The sequence below is a fragment of the Trachurus japonicus genome, chromosome 19 (genome assembly GCF_045865225.1).
Source record: "Trachurus japonicus isolate A0001 chromosome 19, Traja_1.0".
Taxonomy (NCBI): Eukaryota; Metazoa; Chordata; class Actinopteri; order Carangiformes; family Carangidae; genus Trachurus; species Trachurus japonicus.
Window position 1 is genome coordinate 3960475 of NC_140925.1, and position 20510 is coordinate 3980984.

The 20510-nt window shown below is 40.5% G+C and overlaps 1 protein-coding gene across 1 annotated transcript in view; it reads right to left on the reverse strand.

Annotated features, from left to right (window-relative positions):
* Positions 1–8708: 8708 nt before the first annotated feature.
* chuk (component of inhibitor of nuclear factor kappa B kinase complex) overlaps positions 8709–20510 on the reverse strand; it is a 19024-nt gene continuing 7222 nt past the window's right edge. Inside the window, exons 9-22 of the mRNA XM_085761155.1 lie at positions 20130–20237; positions 19861–19996; positions 18472–18666; positions 16910–17012; positions 15903–16026; positions 15072–15223; positions 14894–14955; positions 14057–14166; positions 12639–12688; positions 12374–12479; positions 12100–12247; positions 11825–11961; positions 10629–10728; positions 8709–9430 (exon numbers count right to left, since the gene is read on the reverse strand). Of these exons, the coding sequence (XP_085617281.1) occupies positions 9365–9430; positions 10629–10728; positions 11825–11961; positions 12100–12247; positions 12374–12479; positions 12639–12688; positions 14057–14166; positions 14894–14955; positions 15072–15223; positions 15903–16026; positions 16910–17012; positions 18472–18666; positions 19861–19996; positions 20130–20237 (1597 nt within the window). The 3' untranslated portion in view covers positions 8709–9364. The remainder of the gene's footprint in view (positions 9431–10628; positions 10729–11824; positions 11962–12099; positions 12248–12373; positions 12480–12638; positions 12689–14056; positions 14167–14893; positions 14956–15071; positions 15224–15902; positions 16027–16909; positions 17013–18471; positions 18667–19860; positions 19997–20129; positions 20238–20510) is intronic.

Genomic DNA, 20510 nt, shown 5'->3' on the forward strand with positions numbered 1-20510 from the left:
TTTTCTTTTTCTTTTTTTTCTTTTTCTCCGTCCTTGTTTTATCTTTGCACTTTTATAAGAAAATGTACTTTTTGAATATTTATGTAACGTTCACAAAAGGGACTGTGTGAAAATTACCACTGGAGGATTGTTCTGAGTTCGGACATGTGAAACGCAACCCGTTGGTGCTGCCCCCAGGTGGCCGGAGGCCGTTACTGCACTTTTTTTTTTTTTTTTTTTCTTTATAGGCTACACAAATTCAATGAAAACACAATTCAAGATAGGGAATTGATTTACAGAAAGGAACAACTTTAAATAAACAGTGGTGGAGACAATATCAGAGTAAATAGATTTATAAAAAGACGCAAAGCACGAGAGAGCGGGAAAACTAATATTTAAAAAAACAAATAGACTTAAACATTTTTGTGGCTTTTCTTATTATTTTTTCATAAACTCCACTGATTTGAAATAATGGATGGATTCCTGTTATCGATATATTTACCAAAAGATAATGATTAACAATATCTGAGGTTAAATTTCAAGTAAATAATCATTGCAGGTGAATATGTATCTTATTATATTGGATATCAGTATTTCTTATATCAGTATGTGAATTATATATTTGACACTGTTGGGAGGGTGTTGTGGTTTTACCTTTTTTGCTTCAAGGTGCTTCAGCTTTATTTATTTATTGTCTCGTCTCTTTACACACAACATCTGGATGGTTTTGTTTTATTCCACGGTGGCGTCAGTCGTGTTTTTTGCTTTGTTGTGTAAATTCACTGTTCACCGAGGACAAACAGTCACACAGTCCAGGTTTTTTTAAGAGGGTTAGGGGGGGTTTTCTTTGTTTTGTTTTGTTTTTTTAACATTATTTCCTGAAAACTTGACAAAAGTGTTGATCTCACAATGTTGAAGATAAAAAAAATAATTTTCATACAGTCCCTGAACTGAGACCAAAGCCAGTCAGCGCCTTCTTCAAGGTTCATGTATTTTATGTCTTTGTACTTGAAAACCTATGAATGGTACACACACACACACACAAACACAGTGTGAGAGGAGCCTCGAGGAGCAATTGTTTTTTTTTTTTACTGCACTGACAATTTTCAAGGGCAACAGTGGTGGGGTTTATACCTTTTAGTTTAATTTAAACTAATGGTTTAAAATACAAACTTGTTCTTTTGAATCTGTCTCATGTTATTGAATGTAAAAATGTATAAAAATTTGCCTCTTGTTGCAACAAATCAAGTGCACTTTATGATGAACTTTAGTGGGACGAGACGATCACGTTGAAGATTTCACCATCAAACATTTTTATCTGATGCATAAAGAGATTAAATAAAGAAAATAAAGATTAAAAAGTTACTCTGTGGACTCTTCTGCTTCGTCTCTTCTTGTTCTCCATCGGTTCATCTGTATTTATTGGCCTCCGGTGAGAAGCTGAAGCTGCATCATGTGGATTTCCTGCTCCGGGAAACAAAAGGTTAATGGGTTTTGTTTTGTTTCCACTCAAACACAGACTCAGTGTTCTCGTGGGAAATAATGAACGAAGTGAATTAACTGAGAAACGAAGTCACAGAGTCCAACAGCTGTTTGACGGGAAACTGGACTGTTTTTAATCATAACAACATAAATAATTATCATGATCATTTTATGAATATGCACCTTTTAAAAACATTTCCAGACTGAATTTACTGCTCACTATTGAATTAACTGGCGCATTTTCATCATAAGTGCTGTATAGTCTACTCTAAAGTATGTAATCTTAAAAAAACATACAAGATTATCATTGCTGAATTCACATTATTATTAATATATTCAAATCTTAATTACCATCGCTCTGTTGCTCTGCTTGTTTGCATGTAGCGCTACAAATCTTGACAAGGAAAAGACTCAAATGTTGTAAATAGAAGTTCATTAAACCTTTTCAGTCCACTGTGACTCTTTCTAGTGAAGTTTCCTGGTTAATCAAACTCATTTACATAGAAACATCTACAAGTAAACCTCCTTTTCTTAGTTACTGTGTTGAAACCGTGTCAGTTGTGTAACTCTTTGCATCATCGTCGTGGCTGAGGACACGTTGACCACAGATGCCCTAAAACGCCCCAAATTAAATAAAAAAAAACATTTCTGTGAAAGCAGTGAAAGCATCAGTTTTACATTTTCACACCAACGTTTGGCAAGAAGCAACAAGAAGTTTCATCTTGTTGAGTTGTAAAACATCCTGCTCAGGATTCCCATAATTAACATCTTTAAATACACTGAACATAAAACATGTAGCGACGAGTCTGCAGACAGTTTTTATCTGACTCACTGCAGATTCACAGATTTCCCATCAGCCTCTTCTCCTGCTAGTAAAGACCAAACCCTGAGCTAAAATTAATTTGGGGAAAATCAAATAAGTTGGTTTTTTTTATGGGTTTTATGAACAAAAAGCTATGTTAACACTTGTAGCTAAGAGAACAACTTTATTAAAAGGAATAGTTCACCAAAAAATGAAATTCAGTCATTATTGACTCACCCTCATGCTGATGAATACTCCGGAGTAGTTTTTTATTCCTCAAAGTGCATCTGGAGACCCGGGAGGCCAGTTCCTAGTCCTACGAAAACTTTATATGAGAGTCAATAGAGCCCGACATAAAAACGTCCATAAAACTACACAAAAACCATTTAATATTCCTCCACACTGCTCGTCCACTGCAATCCAAGTGTCCTGAAGGGATGTAGTCCAGAGTTTACTGGAAACAACCTCATTTAGACATTTTTACAGCCTCAACAGTCCTGTATTGAATGTGTATATATGTAGCTTTTTGTTCATAAAACCCATAAAGAAACAACTTATTTCATTTTCCCCAAATTAATGAGCTGATGAGCAGTATGGAGGAAGATTACAAGGTTTTTGTGTAGTTGTATGGACGGATTTCGTTGGACTAGGAACCGGCCTCCCGGGTCTCCAGATGCACTTTGAGGAATAAAAAACTACTCTGGAGTATTCATTTTTTGGTGAACTGTTCCTTTAACCCAATGTGTTTCTGCATGTAGCCTCCATCATCGGTCTTATTAACGTCGTTTTCTGAGCTACAAGTGTTGCTGCAGCTTTTTGTTCTTGTTTTATCAGTGCAGCTTGTAGGTTGGTGAAGTCGTGCCAGATTTTCCTCTCCTCTCTGCTGCTTTTATGAGTTTTGTGCACAAGGAGGACGTCGTCATGTTGAAACAGGAAAGAGAGACGATCATGAGCTGTCCCTTTAACGTTTCTGTAGGATATCAGATCAGCAGACAGTGAACTGTTCACACACACACACACACACAAACCCCCACAAATACATTTATTCATGTCACATGTGTGAATCTAGTATCTATAAATGGATAAAAACAAGAGTCAGATCTGAGCCAGTGGTGGAAGTCAGAGCTCAGCCGGGGGGCGTTGAGATTTAAGGAATGTCATCTGGGATAGAGAAAGAGGAGGGGGAGGGGGGAGGGTGGGGGGGGGTATCGTTTCTCACCAGGATCCTTGACTCTGATTCACGGTGACTCACTCACCGAGCAGCTCGTAAAACAACAGTTTACAGTGATTGTGGCTTGTTCTACAGCGAAGCCTCATCGCCAGAGATGTGGTGACGAAATAACCCGACAGTACTCCACCCCAGTACTTGAGTAAGAGTACAAATACTACTGGTCAAAATTTACTCCGTTAGCTACAAGTAAAAGTAGCTCAGTCGACATGTTACTTGAGTAAGAGTAAAAAAGTACTTGCTTTTAAAGCTTCTAAAGTATCCAAAAGTACATGCTTTTAAATGTAATTAATGAAGAGTAAATTTCTTATTTTTCACATCAATGAATTACTATAATTGTTTCTAAATGAATTTAAGGAGCTTTTAACTCTTGTTTCTGAGAATTAACTCTTTGAAACCAGCTGCACTGATGTGCTGCTTTTAGGGGTTAGGGTTTCCTTCTTTGACAAACACAGCTTGTGTCCAATAGGATTTTAGAAAAAGACCTGAAAGTAAAGAGTACTTTTCAGCCTTCCTAGAAATTAACTTGAGTAAAAGTAAAAATATTTGTCTTGGAAATGTATTCAAGTAAGAGTAATAAGTACCAAAGAAATCTAATACTCAAATCCTCTGGATATGTACTTAAGTCAAGTAAATTTACTCCATTACTGTCCACCACTGGCGGGCGACTGACTGAACTCTGCTCAGACCTCGACTCAACTGTGTGTTTGCTCCTCCAGTTTCACACTGATCCACAAGAGAAATAAAAGCAGCAGCACCAGACTTTCCAACTAAACAGCAGAGGCCTTTTCCTCCTTTGTGTGGTCAGATCTTATCTGATCTGCAAGATTTACGACTCATGTTGTGTCACGTTCCAAGATTTTTTCTGGCTTCGATCGTGTCTGGAAACAGAAGAATGATCATGTTTGGCAGTTTTATATGTGTCGACATGCCAAAGGAAAGGAAACCGCAACTTCTCAGCGATCCTGACAAATCATCTCCTGCCATGTGGTAAAAACAAACGAGTCCTCGACTGACCCACTAACCCCCCCCCCCCACACTTAAGATAAAAACTAGGTCATGAGAATGGAGAAGGAAGAAGGAAGGAGATTATCTGACCAGCTCAGTGATTCACTATTAATCGTCTTGTTTGAAGAAATGAGCAACTTGTGGTTGAATAGTTGAGTCAAAGTATCTCCATTGTTTCCAACTTCTGCTTTTTTCCAGCTGCAGCTGCAACGTCGCCTCAAAGAAAGAAAGAAAAACCTTCACCGGAGGAAATTTACTTACTTGACCTGGTGGTGGCAACATGCAGGTGTGTCTGTGACATGATGACACACAGGTTGCATTGACTTGATTTGTCATGAAGATGTGAGGAAAGACCTGAAAGTACAGGAAGTTGAGGACAGAAAGCAGCTGGGCTCGGCTTGTGACATAAATAAGTAACTGATCGTCAGCGGCAACTGGAACGACCTTCAACGACCGTCAGACAAAGAGATGAAGGTCTGGTTTGCTTCTTTAGGAGAATGGATAACACTTTATCTGACGCCTATCTCTATAACGCATTATAACCATACTTATAATGAGTTATAATGCAGTTATAACACTGTATAACTATAGTTATAAACACTCATAATGATCATAATGCTTTATAACAATAATCATAACACACTATAAAGCATTTTATCATGACTTATAAGGTCAGGTATTATAATACGTTATAATTATTTGTTAGTAACTCACTGACAATGCCCTCATCGATAATGCATTATAAATATAGTTATGTGTTATAATTGGCTTATAAATGTGTATAACTATAATTTTAAACACTCATAAATAATCATAAGGCTTTATAACAATAAGCATAACTCATCATAGAGCATATGAACATTTCTGCGTCTTTATAATGATAGTTAAACACGTTTATAAGACAATTATAACACATTATAACTATAATTATAATGCATTGTCAGTGAGTTACTAACAGTTATGACGTATTATAATACCTGACCTTATAAGTCATGATAAAATGCTTTATAGTGTGTTATGATTATTGTTATAAAGCATTATAATCATGTATGAGTGTTTATAACTATAGTTATACAGTGCTATAACTGCATTATAACTCATTATAAGTATGGCTATAATGCGTTATAGAGATAGGCGTCAGATAAAGTGTTACCGAAGAATAAATGAATGAACCCAAAGCCAGAGGGAAGCGTCCACGTCGCTGTAGGATCAGGTGAGTTAGTAACAGGACAGGAATGATGAAACCAAACAAAAGACACGGTCCCTGACTTGAGCAGATACCGTCAGCGGAGGATGAGGACGTTCAAATCAAGCACAGGCATCTCATCTCGTCTCAGCAGGACGTCCTCGTGTCTCAACGTCTAAACAATCTTCAAGGAGTCGAAGCGGAAGTCGAGCGTTTCTCCACAAACACCCTGAGATCTGTGTAGATCCTGATCCTGATCCTGATCCGCCCTGAGGACAGGAAGTCCCGGGATCAGGACTTCAGAGACAGAGTCAGGACAACTGAGTCTGATTGTTCAGTTTCTTTAAAGGGATAGTTCACCCAAAATTCAAATTTTACTCATTATCTACTCACCCTCATGTGGACTAAGGGCTGGGAGAAGTTTCAGAGTCCTCCGTGGCTTCTCTGAGTTACAGCGGGGCTCCGTGCAGCACTGCATGTCCATATGACGGTTGAGAACGGGGCTCACTTTTCTTCATCCAAAAAGACACACCAAAAAACATCCAAATACCTCCATAGTGCTCGTCTGTAATGTCCGTCTTGTATTGAAGCCCCGACATGAGAAATTGTTCCGAAAAAAATTAAATAAGTCTATATTTTAAGCTTGTTTGTAGCGGAAGCTCCCAGTGTCTCAGTTCACTGCTCTTCCTGTGTCAGTGCAAATCTCGCGAGATTTGCACTGACCGGCGGAACAATTTCTCATGTCGGGGCTTCAATACAAGAGGGACATTACATACGAGCAGTATGGAGGTATTTGGATGTTTTTTGGTGTGTCTTTTTGGACGAAGAAAAGTGAGCCCCGTTCTCAACCGTCATATGGACAAATACTGCTGCGCGGAGCCCCGCTGTAACTCAGAGAAGCCACGGAGGACTCTGAAACTTCTCCCAGCCCTTAGTCCACATGAGGGTGAGTAGATAATGAGTGAGATTTGAATTTTGGGTGAACTATCCCTTTAAGCCTCCGGTCTCAGAGTTGGACTTTCTAGGAAACGGCTGGTGAAGGACTTCGAAGAACAAGAGGACGTGAGGTTTGTGGGTTGTTTTGACGCCGCGGACTGACGACCGAAGACTAACGACCACTGACAGTTTCTCCAACTCGTTGCCTAACGGGTTAAAAAAACAACAACCTTTTAATAAAACAGATTTTTAATAGAGATTTTAAATTGGTTCGACCCGGGTACGAGCAGAACCAGAGAAGCCTGGAGCCACAACAAAATGCAACGATAAAATCTTAAAATCTCTATTTTTAAAACAAGCGACCAGTGAAGAGCAGCTGAAACTGAAATGATGCATTCAAGGCCCCTAAAAGCAGCAGAATCTGTCATAAATCTATGTATTGTACTTTATGATGGAGGATAAACGTCAGTAAGAGGTTAAAAACAAATATTAGTCAATATATTGGTTGTTTTAACTTTTAACTTAATCATCATCAAACATCAGAACCAACACCGGTGTCATGCCAAAGTCTTTTTATTTCATTACCAGGCAAAACATTTGATCTTTATACAATAACATTTTCTAGAAATGAAACATTCAGAGACAAAGTTAAACCGTCAGATGGAAAGAAACAAAACAAAACAAAACAAAAAGAAATAATCCGATGGAAAGAAAATAAACCGACAGATCGAGTGACTTAAATATAAAACAATATTTTCCATTTCTCCATTGCACTTCAGCTTCATAAATACACCTGGTTCAGGTCGGTCTGTCTCCGCTGCTGCAGCTGCTCTACATTCAGTCCTTTAACAGCTCCGCTACAACAGAGGCTGCGTTCAACGACAGCTGACCGGAAATCAGTCGATCGATTGATTAGTGATGGGGAAACGACTTCACTGATGGATAATTACTGAACAAATATGACTCATTAACTGCTGTTTTCCTGTTTCAAATCAATTTAAGATCAATATATTTGGGTTTTTACTGTAGGTGGTTTATTATCAGAACACGTCGCCTTTGGCTCTGGAGACGCTTTAAAGGGATAGTTCAACATTTTGGCAAATTGGCCCATTGCCATAATCCCTATAAGTCATATAGCAGTAGGTTCGTTACCTTTAATTGTCGGTGCAAGCTATTTTTAGAACGGCGGAGCAGAGCCACGAGCTGCTCAGTCACCACGCTATGAGATAATAACACAACGTTACCAGACAGAGTTGTTTTAGAGGTAAATACAAAGACTGCTTGATGAAAAACTGTCCCTGAAGGCAACGTGCATCAGCGGTTTTGCATGAATTTCCCTCTAAAACAACTCTGTCTGGTAACGTTGTGTTATTATCTCATAGCGTGGTGAATGTGCAGCTCACAACTTGTCCACCAGAGCGTTGTGGAGTTGTTGGATTGTGTATTTGATGAGTTTGATGAGGAAAACCAAGAAATCCCATGAGCCTCCGTAGCTGTTCTAAAAATAGCTTGCACCGACAATTAAAGCTAACGAACCTACTGCTACGACTATAGGGGTTATGGCAATGGGCCACTTTGCCAAAATGTTGAACTATCTCTTTAACAAACAAGAGTTGATGTGTCAAACTTATACTGTTAGGGTCAGATACTCAGAGAGTTGATGATCTATCATCTGGCAAAAACCAATCAACCACTAATCAATTGATCGACTGGTGGTCTCAGCTGTTGAACGCAGCTCCGACCGTCCTCACAAACAGAAACAGGAATCCTTTATGCACATTGTTGAGACTCAAACCCATGAGGAAACAAGACAGATGTACAGTATGTTACACAGTATTAACAGAATGGCCCGCCACGTCTTCTGCCCAACATATATACATACATATATATATATATATGTATGTTTATGTATATATATATGTAGCACTTTATCTAAAATAAAAAACAATACAAACATGTCCATAGAATCTCGATGGCAGAACGCTAGTAGATAGTAAAATAGATCCGATCGGTTACGAGACGACGACGACAGTTTCCATGGATTTCGGCCACGGGAACGTTTTCATCTCTTCACAGAGCGGATACATGGGAGTATCAAAGTGCTGCTTGCTTGATTGTGATTTCCTCCTCACCTCCCATCCCTCCCCTCTCACCTCCCCCCTCCTCCCTCCACCACTTCCTGTCTTGTCCATGTGTCACGAGGTCGACCCCCCGTTCCCAATATTCCCCCCTATGTGATCAATGAATCCACCTCCGACCAAAAAAGTAAAATAAAAACAAAGAAAACATCCGGTGCTACAGTTTTTGCTCAGTTTTGCTCAGAACGTTGATAGAAACAACGAGAATCATCATCGTCATGTTTTTTTTTTGTTTTGTTTTTTTCATGAGTTATGATAAATATTGTGCAGCAGGAGAAGAAGGTTTGTTTGTTTTCTCATACAAAAGACAAGAATATTCACTATTCATCAGACTTTCCTCCATCTGAGAGGACGGGAGCGTCTCCCAGCTTTAGGTTGTTGGTTTTTTGTGTGTATTTTTTATTTTTCTTTCTTCTTCTTTTGAAAAAAAGGTCAAGAGAAGCTCGTTTGTAAAGAGAAGATCCACCCGAGTGAGTCCAGGTTCAACTATACAAGGTCTGGTTCCTTTCAGCTCTCAGTCCTGTAGTGTTAACTCGGAGAACAAGCAGGGACGGAGGAGGACGGAGGAGGACGGAGGAAGATAAAGGAGGACACGGCGGCGGCTCTCACGCGTTTCGCTTTTTTAATTTCGTTGTTAAAGTTTCGTATTTTGTCCAGCTCCAGTCTTGGTCCTTTAAAAAAAGAGGAGGGGGAATAAAATCAGAAAGTTAAAACAAAAAAAAAAAGGATTAAAAAGAAAAGTGAAAGGCGACAAAATGAACAATGACGTCATCACCAGGAAGTGACACATGCATGCATGAGAGTTTTAAACAAACTTCCTCTAATGTTGAGAATAAAGACCCAGATTAAATAACTCAAATAAACAAGACGTGAGAATGAGAGAATAAACACTTCAGAGGCATGGGTGGGTTTTGTAGAGACACAAATCACAAGTTGTGCGTCTTATCTTTTCCTGTGTGTGTTTGTGTGTGTGTGTCTCAACAGAAAAGTCGATAAAAATTAAAGTGTAGAAACATAACTCTGACTCTAAACACTATAAACATTAGTGTGTTGTCTGATCAGCTCTCTGATAAACACCCACATGTTTGTTAACGACTGTAACAAATCACTGGGTCATGTGACGCTGTGAAAACAAACTATTTAAGTTTTTAACTCAAAAAGGAAAAAACATAGAACTCATATTTCCAAATGTTTTACAGATATTTAGTTAAAAAATATTTTACTGCTGATGCTCCACCTGCTATGAATTTGTGTTTTTGTCTCTTTCTTTGCTTTTTAGATATTAGTTTTTTATTATAATAATAATAAAAACCGAAATAATTAAAGGGATAGTGCAACATTTTTGGCAAATTGGCCCATTGCCATGATCCCTATTTAGGAGTAGGTTCGTTATCTTTAATTGTCGGTGCAAGCTATTTTTGGAACGGCAGAGCAGAGTCGTGAGCTGCTCAGAGCTACACTCATCAAACTCATCAAATACACAACTGCAAAATGCGTTAACGTTACCAGACAGAGTTGTTTTAGAGGTAAATGCAGAGACTGCTTGATGAAAAACTGTCCCTGAAGGCAACGCACAACAGTGGTTTTGCATGAATTTGCCTCTAAAACAACTCTGTCTGGTAACGTTGTGTTATTATCTCATAGCGTGGTGAATGTGCAGGTCACAACTTGTCCACCAGAGCGTTGTGGAGTTGTTGGATTGTTGATTCTGCTATGACTACGTATAGCGATTAGGGCAATGGGCCAATTTGCCAAAATGTTTAACCATCCCTTTAAGTTAAACTGATAATTAACGGTGGCGTTGTGCTTTGACAAAAGATCCAGATCAACTTGTACTGTACAGACACGGCTGAGGGTCAGTGAACTCACCACGATGCTCTTGGCCTGGTCGTCGGCCGCCTCCTGCATCAGGCTGGTCAGCTGACTGAGGTACTTCTGGTTCTCCTGCAGCAGACGAGGCGCCGCGTCACTGTAACACACACACACACACACACACACACACACACACACACACACACACGGCCCATTAGAGAGCAGCTGATCACATGACGACGCTGCTGTTCGACGTATGGAGCCTAGAGGAGGACGACGCTGCTCTGACCTACAGACTGTGACACATGTGACTGTTCGATGCGTCTGTTGCCGAGCAGCGTTCGCCACGGTGACGAGGAGGTCAGAGGACGTTCACACCGCTCGGCTCCATGTTACACACAAACAAGACTAACACCAACTAAACGACACGTGACCATGAAGCCTCGAGCTGCTGATGAAACATTCAAGTCATTTATTAAAGTGAGAAATTTGCTCCTGGGGTTTTTTTCATCTATGAACCAGATATTGAATGTCAAGTGAGGTTGTTCTTTCACATTTTTACCCTCTGAGTATGAGATAAGAAAAAAAATACAAGAAAAAGATAAGAAAAAATAGTTACCCAAATAAATAACTACGACTGAGTGCATTTTTTTCACAGACTTTGAGAATGAAGTCATAATATTTTAACCTGTTGTTTTACAGGAGGCAAGTTGTTAAATGAGGCGTTTTGTGAGGTTGTTCTTCAGTACAAGTTTCACAAACAAAGAGATGCTTCATCTTTTTGACGCATCAGCAACACGTTGTCATCAGAATCAGGACTTTGAAAAGATGTAACGCTAGAAAATGCATCGATTGTGTGTTGCACTCTCGCTTGTTACATTTAGACCTACTTCCCTTTTAAGTAGAACAGCCAATCGTATCCACTTGCTGGCACAATAACAACTTTTTTCTTGTAAATGTAAGACTTCATTCTCATAAAATTGCCACTTTTTCCCCGTAAATTTGCGGTGTGTTGTGTGTTTTTATTGTACAGCACTTTGGACAACTTGGCTTGTATTTTTAAATGTGCTATATAAATAAATATGTATTGTATATGTATGTATTCTTTTTTCCCACATAAATGTGTCACTTTATTCTCATAAAACTAGGACTTTATTCTCAAAGTCTGTTAAAAAAATAAAGTTTTCTCAACGTGGCCCTAATACTCTGTCGTAAATAATATATAAAATTATATAAATGAAAAAATAAAATACCTGTCGTTGGGCCCGGGGAGGGAGGTGAGGGGGTGGGGGGAGCTGACGGGCTGAGCCGACTGAGACCACTGAGACACCTGCAGCAGGTTGGACGACTCTGGACTCGCTGCGATGGAGCTACGAGACGAGTTCTGGGCCTGAAGGAGGGAGAGACGGGGAGGAGGAGAACAGCTGGTTTTATAACTGAATGTCTCCTGTTATAATAATAATAATAATAAAGTGAGTTTATCTGGGTTGTGGACGGTCAAATGAAGAAATGAGAAATGAAAACTCACACATGCGATCTTGAGCAGATGCCAGAACTCTCTCTGTCTCTTGATCTGCATCTGCATCACCGTGTTGTCTGCGTCCTTGATGCTCTCCAGAGTTTTCTCAATCCGAGGGAACAAGTCGATGATCTTCTGTTTGCTGATCAGGATTTTACTGTCGGGGGGAAACGAAACCAGACCGGATCAGACCAGACCAGACCGGACCAGAGTCTTTAAACTGCAGCTATGATATGATACAGATATGATAGATAAAATGATGGTTGGACCCTGAACGCCTCACCTGAGGTGTGTGTACAGGTCTTTGAGGACCTTGTCCTGGTTCTGGACCGTCTGGATGATGGCCTTCACCATCTCTGAGCTGTCGCTGCTCACGTCGGGTTCAGGGACTGAGAGGGAAAGATGGAGGTTTATTGATCCTCTACAGACGAAACTCAACACCCACAGGAAATAACAACAGAACCAGAATCTAGAATAACTTGGATAAATGAGAAAAACTATAATAAATACAGTTTAGGAGATGAATATTGTGATTAAACGTCTCTCACTTTTACACTTCATCTTCAGCTGCTTGTAAAGCTCGATCGCCTTCTCTTCTCTGAAACAGAATCAGATTCAAACATTCATCTCCGATAAACCAGGTCAAACTTATAAATCTCCTGAACCAGAAACGTCCTCAGACATTAACGTAGCAGCTGTGAGGTCGTAGGTGACCGGTTCAGTAGCGGCGCCGAAAATAATCGTTTTTCAAAGACGCACCGAGATTCTTGAAGGGACGATTTTAAAATTCAAATAATAATAATTCAAGTTTCATGATGTTGTTCACAAACAGAGACACAGTGATTTATTTTATTTTAAAGCACAACGCCAAAATTTACGTTTTGTTTTTGAGAAATTAACAACTGCACCTTTAAGTCGCCTGTAGGCCTTTTCTTTTTCTTTGTGTGTTCAGACTCCAGGGAAGCTGCTGTTTTATAGAAATGCATTTAAATGATATTTTCTATTTAATTTTATGTAAATAAAAAGTTACCATATTACGACGGAATAGGGCCACATTGACAAATAAAAAAAATCACAAACTTCAGGAATAAAGTTGTAAATTTACGACTTTATTCTCACAGTGTGTGGGTTTTTTTTTTCTCAATGTGGCCCTAATACTCCGTTGTATCATATTTATCTGACTATTTATGTTAATTAATGAAAAAAGCCATGTGTCATCGAGATGCATCGTATAATCGAAGCGAAGCAAATCGTAATCTGATTAAATCGTGCGGCCGGTGAAGATGCACACCACCACCACCACTGTCCGGTGTCAGCAGGGATTGCCCCCCCCCCCCATGACCTCGTACCTATCAGTGATAGAAACGATGGCTGGATGAAAAATGAAACACCCCCCCAACGAGGCGTTTCAGGAAAACACGAGACCAGAGCTTCTTGTGCTCTGTCTCGTTCTCAGAGCTACAGAACCAGAAGAGAGAGAAAAGTTCTGTCTCTGAATTCAACATGTTCTTCCTCCCACTGACAGATGCTTCTAATCAAAACCTCACGAGCGCAGCGCCATCCCAGCGCCGACGATCTGTGGTGTCGGCTCATGTTGCGTTCAGGTCGGGTTGTTTAAAAAAACAACAACATTCACATCAGACACAGTTTGGAAGTTGGAGACGTGACGATGAAGGAGTGAAAACAGACGGAGGGCAGTGAACGCACCACAGGCAGAAATTTAAGAAACAACTTCAACGCACAAACATTCAGCTGCTTTGTTTGTTTGTCTGTGTGTTTGGTTTCTGTTTCACAACATTAGAAGCTGATTTAGTTTTAGTTTGATCGTTAGTGTTTGGAGTTAAACCACCAGACAACATCGTCCTCTGTCCTGGACACAAACATCTGGACATGAGAACAACAGAAGAGCAGATGTTTTTAAGACTTTTTGTTTATATATATATATAAACTTGTTGTATGGACTCACAGCTGCTCCATCTTGTCTCCTTGGCGCCGGGCGTACGGGCTCCTCTGCAGCTCCACGATCTCCGAGTGCAGAGCCATGATCTCATCGTCCAGGTGACTCACCTCCGCCACCTGCAGGACACAGCAGGTAACCATAACAACAACAACAACTGTCAGTACGTTTACATGAGACTTGAGAAAACCAAATTATTGCCTTAATCCGACTGGAACTGGACGACTGAGTGCATGTAAATGAGTTCTCCAACTCCGATTAAGACACTCAGATAATGCGATTGGAATTGGACACCTTGAAGGGATAGTTCAACATTTTGGCAAATTGGCCCATTGCCATAATCCCTATAGTCATAGCAGTAGGTTCGTTACCTTTAATTGTCGGTGCAAGCTATTTTTAGAACGGCGGGGCAGAGCCGTGAGCTGCTCAGAGCTACGCTATATGGAGGCTCATGGGGATTTCTTGGTTTCCCTCATCAAACTCATCAAATACACAATCTAACAACTCCACAACGCTCTGATGGACAAGTTGTGACCTGCACATTCACCAGGCTATGAGATAATAACAGAACGTTACCAGACAGAGTTGTTTTAGAGGCAAATACAGAGACTGCTTGATGAAAAACTGTCCTTGAAGGCAACACGCATCAGTGGTTTTGCATGAATTTCCCTCTAAAACAACTCTGTCTGGTAACGTTGTGTTATTATCTCATAGCGTAGCTCTGAGCAGCTCACGGCTCTGCTCCGCCGTTCTAAAAATAGCTTGCACCGACAATTAAAGGTAACAAACCTACTGCTATGACTATAGGGATTATGGCAGCCGTTTGTTGATGTTTTGTTGTGTTACCTGTGCAAACGCAGCCGCCCGCTCCTCGTTCTCCTGCCAGGCCTTCAGCATCTTCTCTGAGGCTTTGGAGAGAAAAATAAACAACAACAACAACAACAGTTAAACACAAAACATCTGGTTGAGCTCGGAGATATTAAAACATTCTCTGATTATTAACAGTAGAAGAATAAAGACTGACAGATGCCGTAGTGCATCTGGTCGCTGTACTTCTCCAGGTCGTACTGGATGCTGCTCTTGAAGAAGTCGAGTTTGGCCTTGAGCTGCTGCGAGAAGCCGAACATGCTGTTTTTACACCTGGTCAGGTTGGTGTTGTAGCGCAGGAGGCTCAACCTGCAGGAGGAGGGAGGAGTTATGCTCATTATTATCACATTATTCAATCAAATGTTTCACATGTTGTAATAAATGTGTACAGGAAGAGTTTAGAAAAGTTTCTGTGTGTGATTGTTGTATTGAATGTATTTATTCTGTGTGTTTCTGTGTTTTTAAATGTTTTAACTCACTTTATTGTTGCTGCAAGTGTTTACTCAGATTTCACTTTCTATTTGATACATTTTACATATATTTATTCAGATAATATGACAATAAAGCATCTTGAATCTATTTATTTAGCTCCTTAGGAGAAATAAAGATCATCTTGAACCTTTAAATACCAAAAAATTCTCTAATAGAAGTCCGACACGGCTTATATTTGAGACAGGCGTCGATGTGGGACAGGCTTTTATTTAATTTAGAGCAAATCTTATGCTCAGCAAAGATGGAAAATCCTCTCAATTTGTTTTATTCTTACTGTGAGAGCAGCATTCATTTCACAGTTTAAACTTCGGGTCCGGTCCAGTACAGGAGACCAGAGTCTGTTTGAGACTTTTTATTTGAGAATTTACAATAAAACGAACCAACAGCGACATCTAGTGTCTTAATTACATTAGTTCTTTCTGTTCTCTCCTAAGTCTCCTGAACTTCTGCAGCTGAACTAAACCAAACCTCATGATTTCTGGGTCGTGTGACTCACATGGCCGCTCTCTGTCCCTGGAACAGCCGGCTGTAATCCTCCTTCAGGCCACAGATGTAGCTCACAGCTTCGCCCCAGACCTTCTTCAGCGCCACGAGGGGCAGCTGGGTCTTGGCCTCTTGGACTGAGCAGGAAAAACAAGAATAAGAACACTGAGAAAAAACCCAGATCCACCGACATATAATGTATGGATTCAAGAAATATGGGATGTTTACCAGATGGAGAAAATCACACTTAGATTCAGGCTTCAAAAACCTGTCATAGCTTTGTTAATACAGTGAGTCTGTGGCCTCGGACTAGGGAATATGTCCAGAGTGGATTTACTTCAATTTCATTTTCTTCTCCTTCTCTAAATTTGTGTAATATCATTTTCTATTTCTTATTATTTTATCTTATCATACATATATTTTAAAATCTATAGTTACGTATTTATCAGGGCTTTCAGAACCAACTTCCCGAACGATTTCCCTTCTTGAAGTTTTATATTGAGTTGGTAAAACTTATGTGTGTTGCACATTTTACATAATATAACAGATTTTGTTGGTAAGCTGGTGTACTGTAGGTGTAGCTATATAATGAGCTAAAGAAACATTAAAAATTGAATATTTAACATAAGAAGCATAATTTGAATCTGGGGAAGATTGACAGCTGTAGTGTTTATACTGTTTTCTAACACAATTCTTGATTTAAGTGTAAAGATTCAGTGTTTCCCACAGGTTTGCACGGAGAGTGGCGGGCCACCAGGAATAAATTAATGTATGGGAAACACTGAGATTATTTGCAGCTGCAAAAAGGGAAAAAAATTGAAAGAAGGGAAATGTACACGTCATGTTGTTGAGAAAAAAATGACAAAAATTAAGTTAAAGGGGAAAAAAAGCAGCAAGAAAGACCCTGACAACATGTGGAGGAGTGAGATTAACGACACAATTCATTAGTTTTGTATGTTTGCAGGCGACGCTCCAGCTCTAAACAGAGTTCACGGCCTGCTGCTGATAAAACCAACTCACCGATGGTGTTGACTTTGTCGGGCAGCTGTCGGGCGCTGAAGGGACCCGAGTACTTGGTGATGCTCTTGTCGAACAGGTAGACGATGTAGCTGTCCCAGCCTCTCTGCACAGAGGAGGAGGAAACACACATCACACACACTGAGACACACAAACACACGGTGAGTGAGTGACTGTGGAGTGAATCATCAACACCTGGAGACGCAGCTTTTATCTGCAACGTCTCTGTGTTTGTTTAAGTTCCCGTGTGAGACGAGAAGATGAGACGTTGTCGAGGCGACGACGAGGCGATTTAACAAAAGGCTCCTCAGGACTTTAAGTCAATTCAAATACTTCCATGACTTCACTGTCATGTAGTTTACTATCTATCTACACTATGTACTAACTTCCCTAATGTGAATTTTCGACACTCTTTTCCAAGAACTCACTCCCCAAACCCATCCGTATCTGCACACATCTCCCAACATTCAAGACCATGCTCAAAACTCACATTTTTAAATGAGCTTTTAATATATAATTTTGTGTGTTTTATATTGTTTATTACTGTTTTTAAATTGTATTTCACTCTGACTTCACTCTATTTTATGATTGTAAAGTGTAAAGTGTCTTTGAGCATTTGTAAAAGCGCTTACAAATAAAATGTATTATTATTATTTAGTGTTGTCTCAAATTGAATACTGTCGTTGCAGGAACTAACAATGGCAACGGTTGCTAATGTTTTTCTTTTTTGTGGATCGCTATTATCGTCCGTCAACTCATCTACCAAATTGTTTTGTTTTTTCTTGTGTGCTCCGCCTGTTCAATGCGAGGTGGAGATTACGCTGCCACCGCATCAGTCAGCTCCTCTTACTGGCAGAGGTAGTCATCCCGGTCAAAGTGGTCACAGCAGACCCTGTGGTCGGCACGGCGACGGTGCAGTGCATCGACAGGAGTGTTAGCATCCATTTGTAGCACAGCTAACTGTTAGCCCTAACTTGTGAAAGCTGCGCGAAGAGCAGCCCAACATTTTGTTGCCACAATTTGGAAATGCTCCAGTTGTCTCTCTTCACCTCAGTCAGGTAACAGTATTCCCCACCGGTGTTTTGCCGCAAGTTATCGCGATATTCTAGAACGAGATTTAGTGTGGTGAGATTTGGACACAGATCACAACAAACAGCGACCTCAGCTAAAGGTAGAGACATACGTTAATTTCTCCTTTCTAGTTTGTTGTCGGACACTCATTGTAACTATCTGAGACTGTCAGTGTGAAAAAAAATGCCTATTTATAGGGCGAACTTTGACGGGAGCCACTTTCCCCGTGGAAGAGCGTTAGCTGGGCTGCAGGCTGCCTGCCCGGCTCAATACTGGAGCCACCTCAATAATTGTATTATCCATCACTCACATATACAGAAAAACATAGGAAAACAGGGCCCAGGTTGAAAAAAAACGAAGTTTCCCTTTAAGTAAGAAAGTGTTCAGTCTGAGTCTTAAACTACTTGTCGACCACTGGGAGCTGCAGGTTTCTATTTCCTCCTGGTTCTGGACTGAACCCCGACCCGGTCCTCTAACATCCTGTAGCTACGTACCACTCCGTCCAGGACGCACTGCGCCGCCGCCTTCCTGGGGTCCAGCGAGACGCCGGTCTCCTGCAGCAGCTCCTGGTTCACCACCTCGATCCGCGTCTCTGCCTCGATCCGCTTCTGCAGACTGTGGAGACTCTCGTCCGGGGTCAGCTGGAAGGAGTGGACCTGAGCCGTGGTCATGTTCAGGATGTGGACCACCTGGAAGAGGAGGAGGAGGAGGAGGAGGAGGAGGAGGAGGAGGAGGAGGAGGAGGAGGAGGAGGAGGAGGAGGAGGAGGAGGAAGGTTTTAGAGTGTGATTAGTCAGAACATGGAAATCTGAATTTCTTCCTTCAACCAAAAAGAAAACTGATTGTTTTATGTGTAAAAATCATATTTCTTTCTTTTTCAGAACTTTTTAAAGCTCAGGTCAAGATAAACAGCAAAAACACTAAACACACAGCGTTGACCTCTGATGATCCCAGAGCTTTCAGTCAGAAAGAAGAAGAAAACTGTTCTACACACAGACTGAAACTGAAGAGACTGTAATTCAGCTCATCGAGAGGTGGACGGTAGATTCTTGTGGTTAAAAGTTTAAAGTTGCAAATTTACGAGATGATTTCTGACATTAAAACTCAAATTTGCAAAAGAAAAAAGTAGAAAATGTGTGGGTTTTTTTTCTAGTCTACACTTTGCAAGGTTGGACACGTGTGGCTTGTTTTGCTTTACACCTGCAGTGGAAGATCTTATCATAAGAAAGAAATACAGTATCAGGACTGATCATCAGGACACATTCAGTTGCTACAGTCTGTTATTACACCATGCACTAACACATCCCTCGTCCCATTCTTTTTGACAGTTGCATCTTATTTTGTCCAATTAACTGGTTTGTTTCAATGTTTATTCTCTTCTCAGCCCCAGAAATCTGATTTAAAGTTGTGCAGTCTGTGTCTCCAACTCATCTCTGAAATAATCTCTCTGGAAAGGAAATGCTTGGTGAGGTCTGAAAAAGTCCAACAGAGCTCTGGTAGCCGATGTCACCATGTGATGAATCATTTTCCAGGACATTTGACTTCTCATTTCTCATGTGTTTTCTATGACTGGAAAACTGGTCAACCATTTTCCAGGTTTTCCAAGACGTGTGGGAACCCTGAATTAATTTAGCCAAGAATAAAAAAATATTTTGTTGCTTGAGCTCTTTAAAAAACACAGATCTGTTTAGTTTGTCTCTTGTCTTATTGTGACTCTAAACTTGAATGTCTGAGCTTTTAACTCAGTCATTTACCTCCACCTCTCTCTATTAGCTCATTCCTTTACCCTGCAGTGGCCCTAACAGGCTGCCGTAGGTGTCAAACTGGTGCTGGCAGCAGAGCAGAGCGGTGTTCCTCCACCTGCTGACTCAGAGTCAGTCTCACCTTCATGCTGAGGATCTGCTCCAGCACCTCGAAGCACAGCGGCTTCTTGGAGTCGGGGTTCACTTTGCCTCCTCTCTGGACCGGGTCCCACTTCAGCATCAGCTGCAGCAGCGCCTCCATCGGCTCCAGCAGAGTCCTGGAAAACACGAGCCGCACTTGAACACATCACAGAGATCTCTCATCCTCATCCTCATCTTCATCCTCATCCATTAAAAGCTCCCGGCTTTAAAGACGCCAGGTGTGTGTGTGTGTGTGTGTGTGGTTCAGACCTGCTGAGGTTGTTGGGGTAGGGGAGGTGTGTGGAGAAGCGGACCTCTCCGTTCAGATCCTCCACGGCCATGATGTCTTTAGGACCTTTGTTCCTCACTTTACTGGCCCTGTGGATCAAACACACAGCCGTCAATCAATCAATCAATCAATCAATCAATCAATCAATCAATCAATCAATTAATTAGATCACGGACCGCCATTGGACAAAATTTTTAAGCAAACACCAGAAATACACAAATATTTGTTCTGAGACTGAAGAACGTTACTTTTTTAGTCAATGCACGTTCAAATTAGGGCCAATGGTGTGAATTTTTGGAAATATTGTGGAGGAATTTCTGAAAAAGGTGGTAAGATTTAAAAAAAAAAAAAAAAAAAAAAAA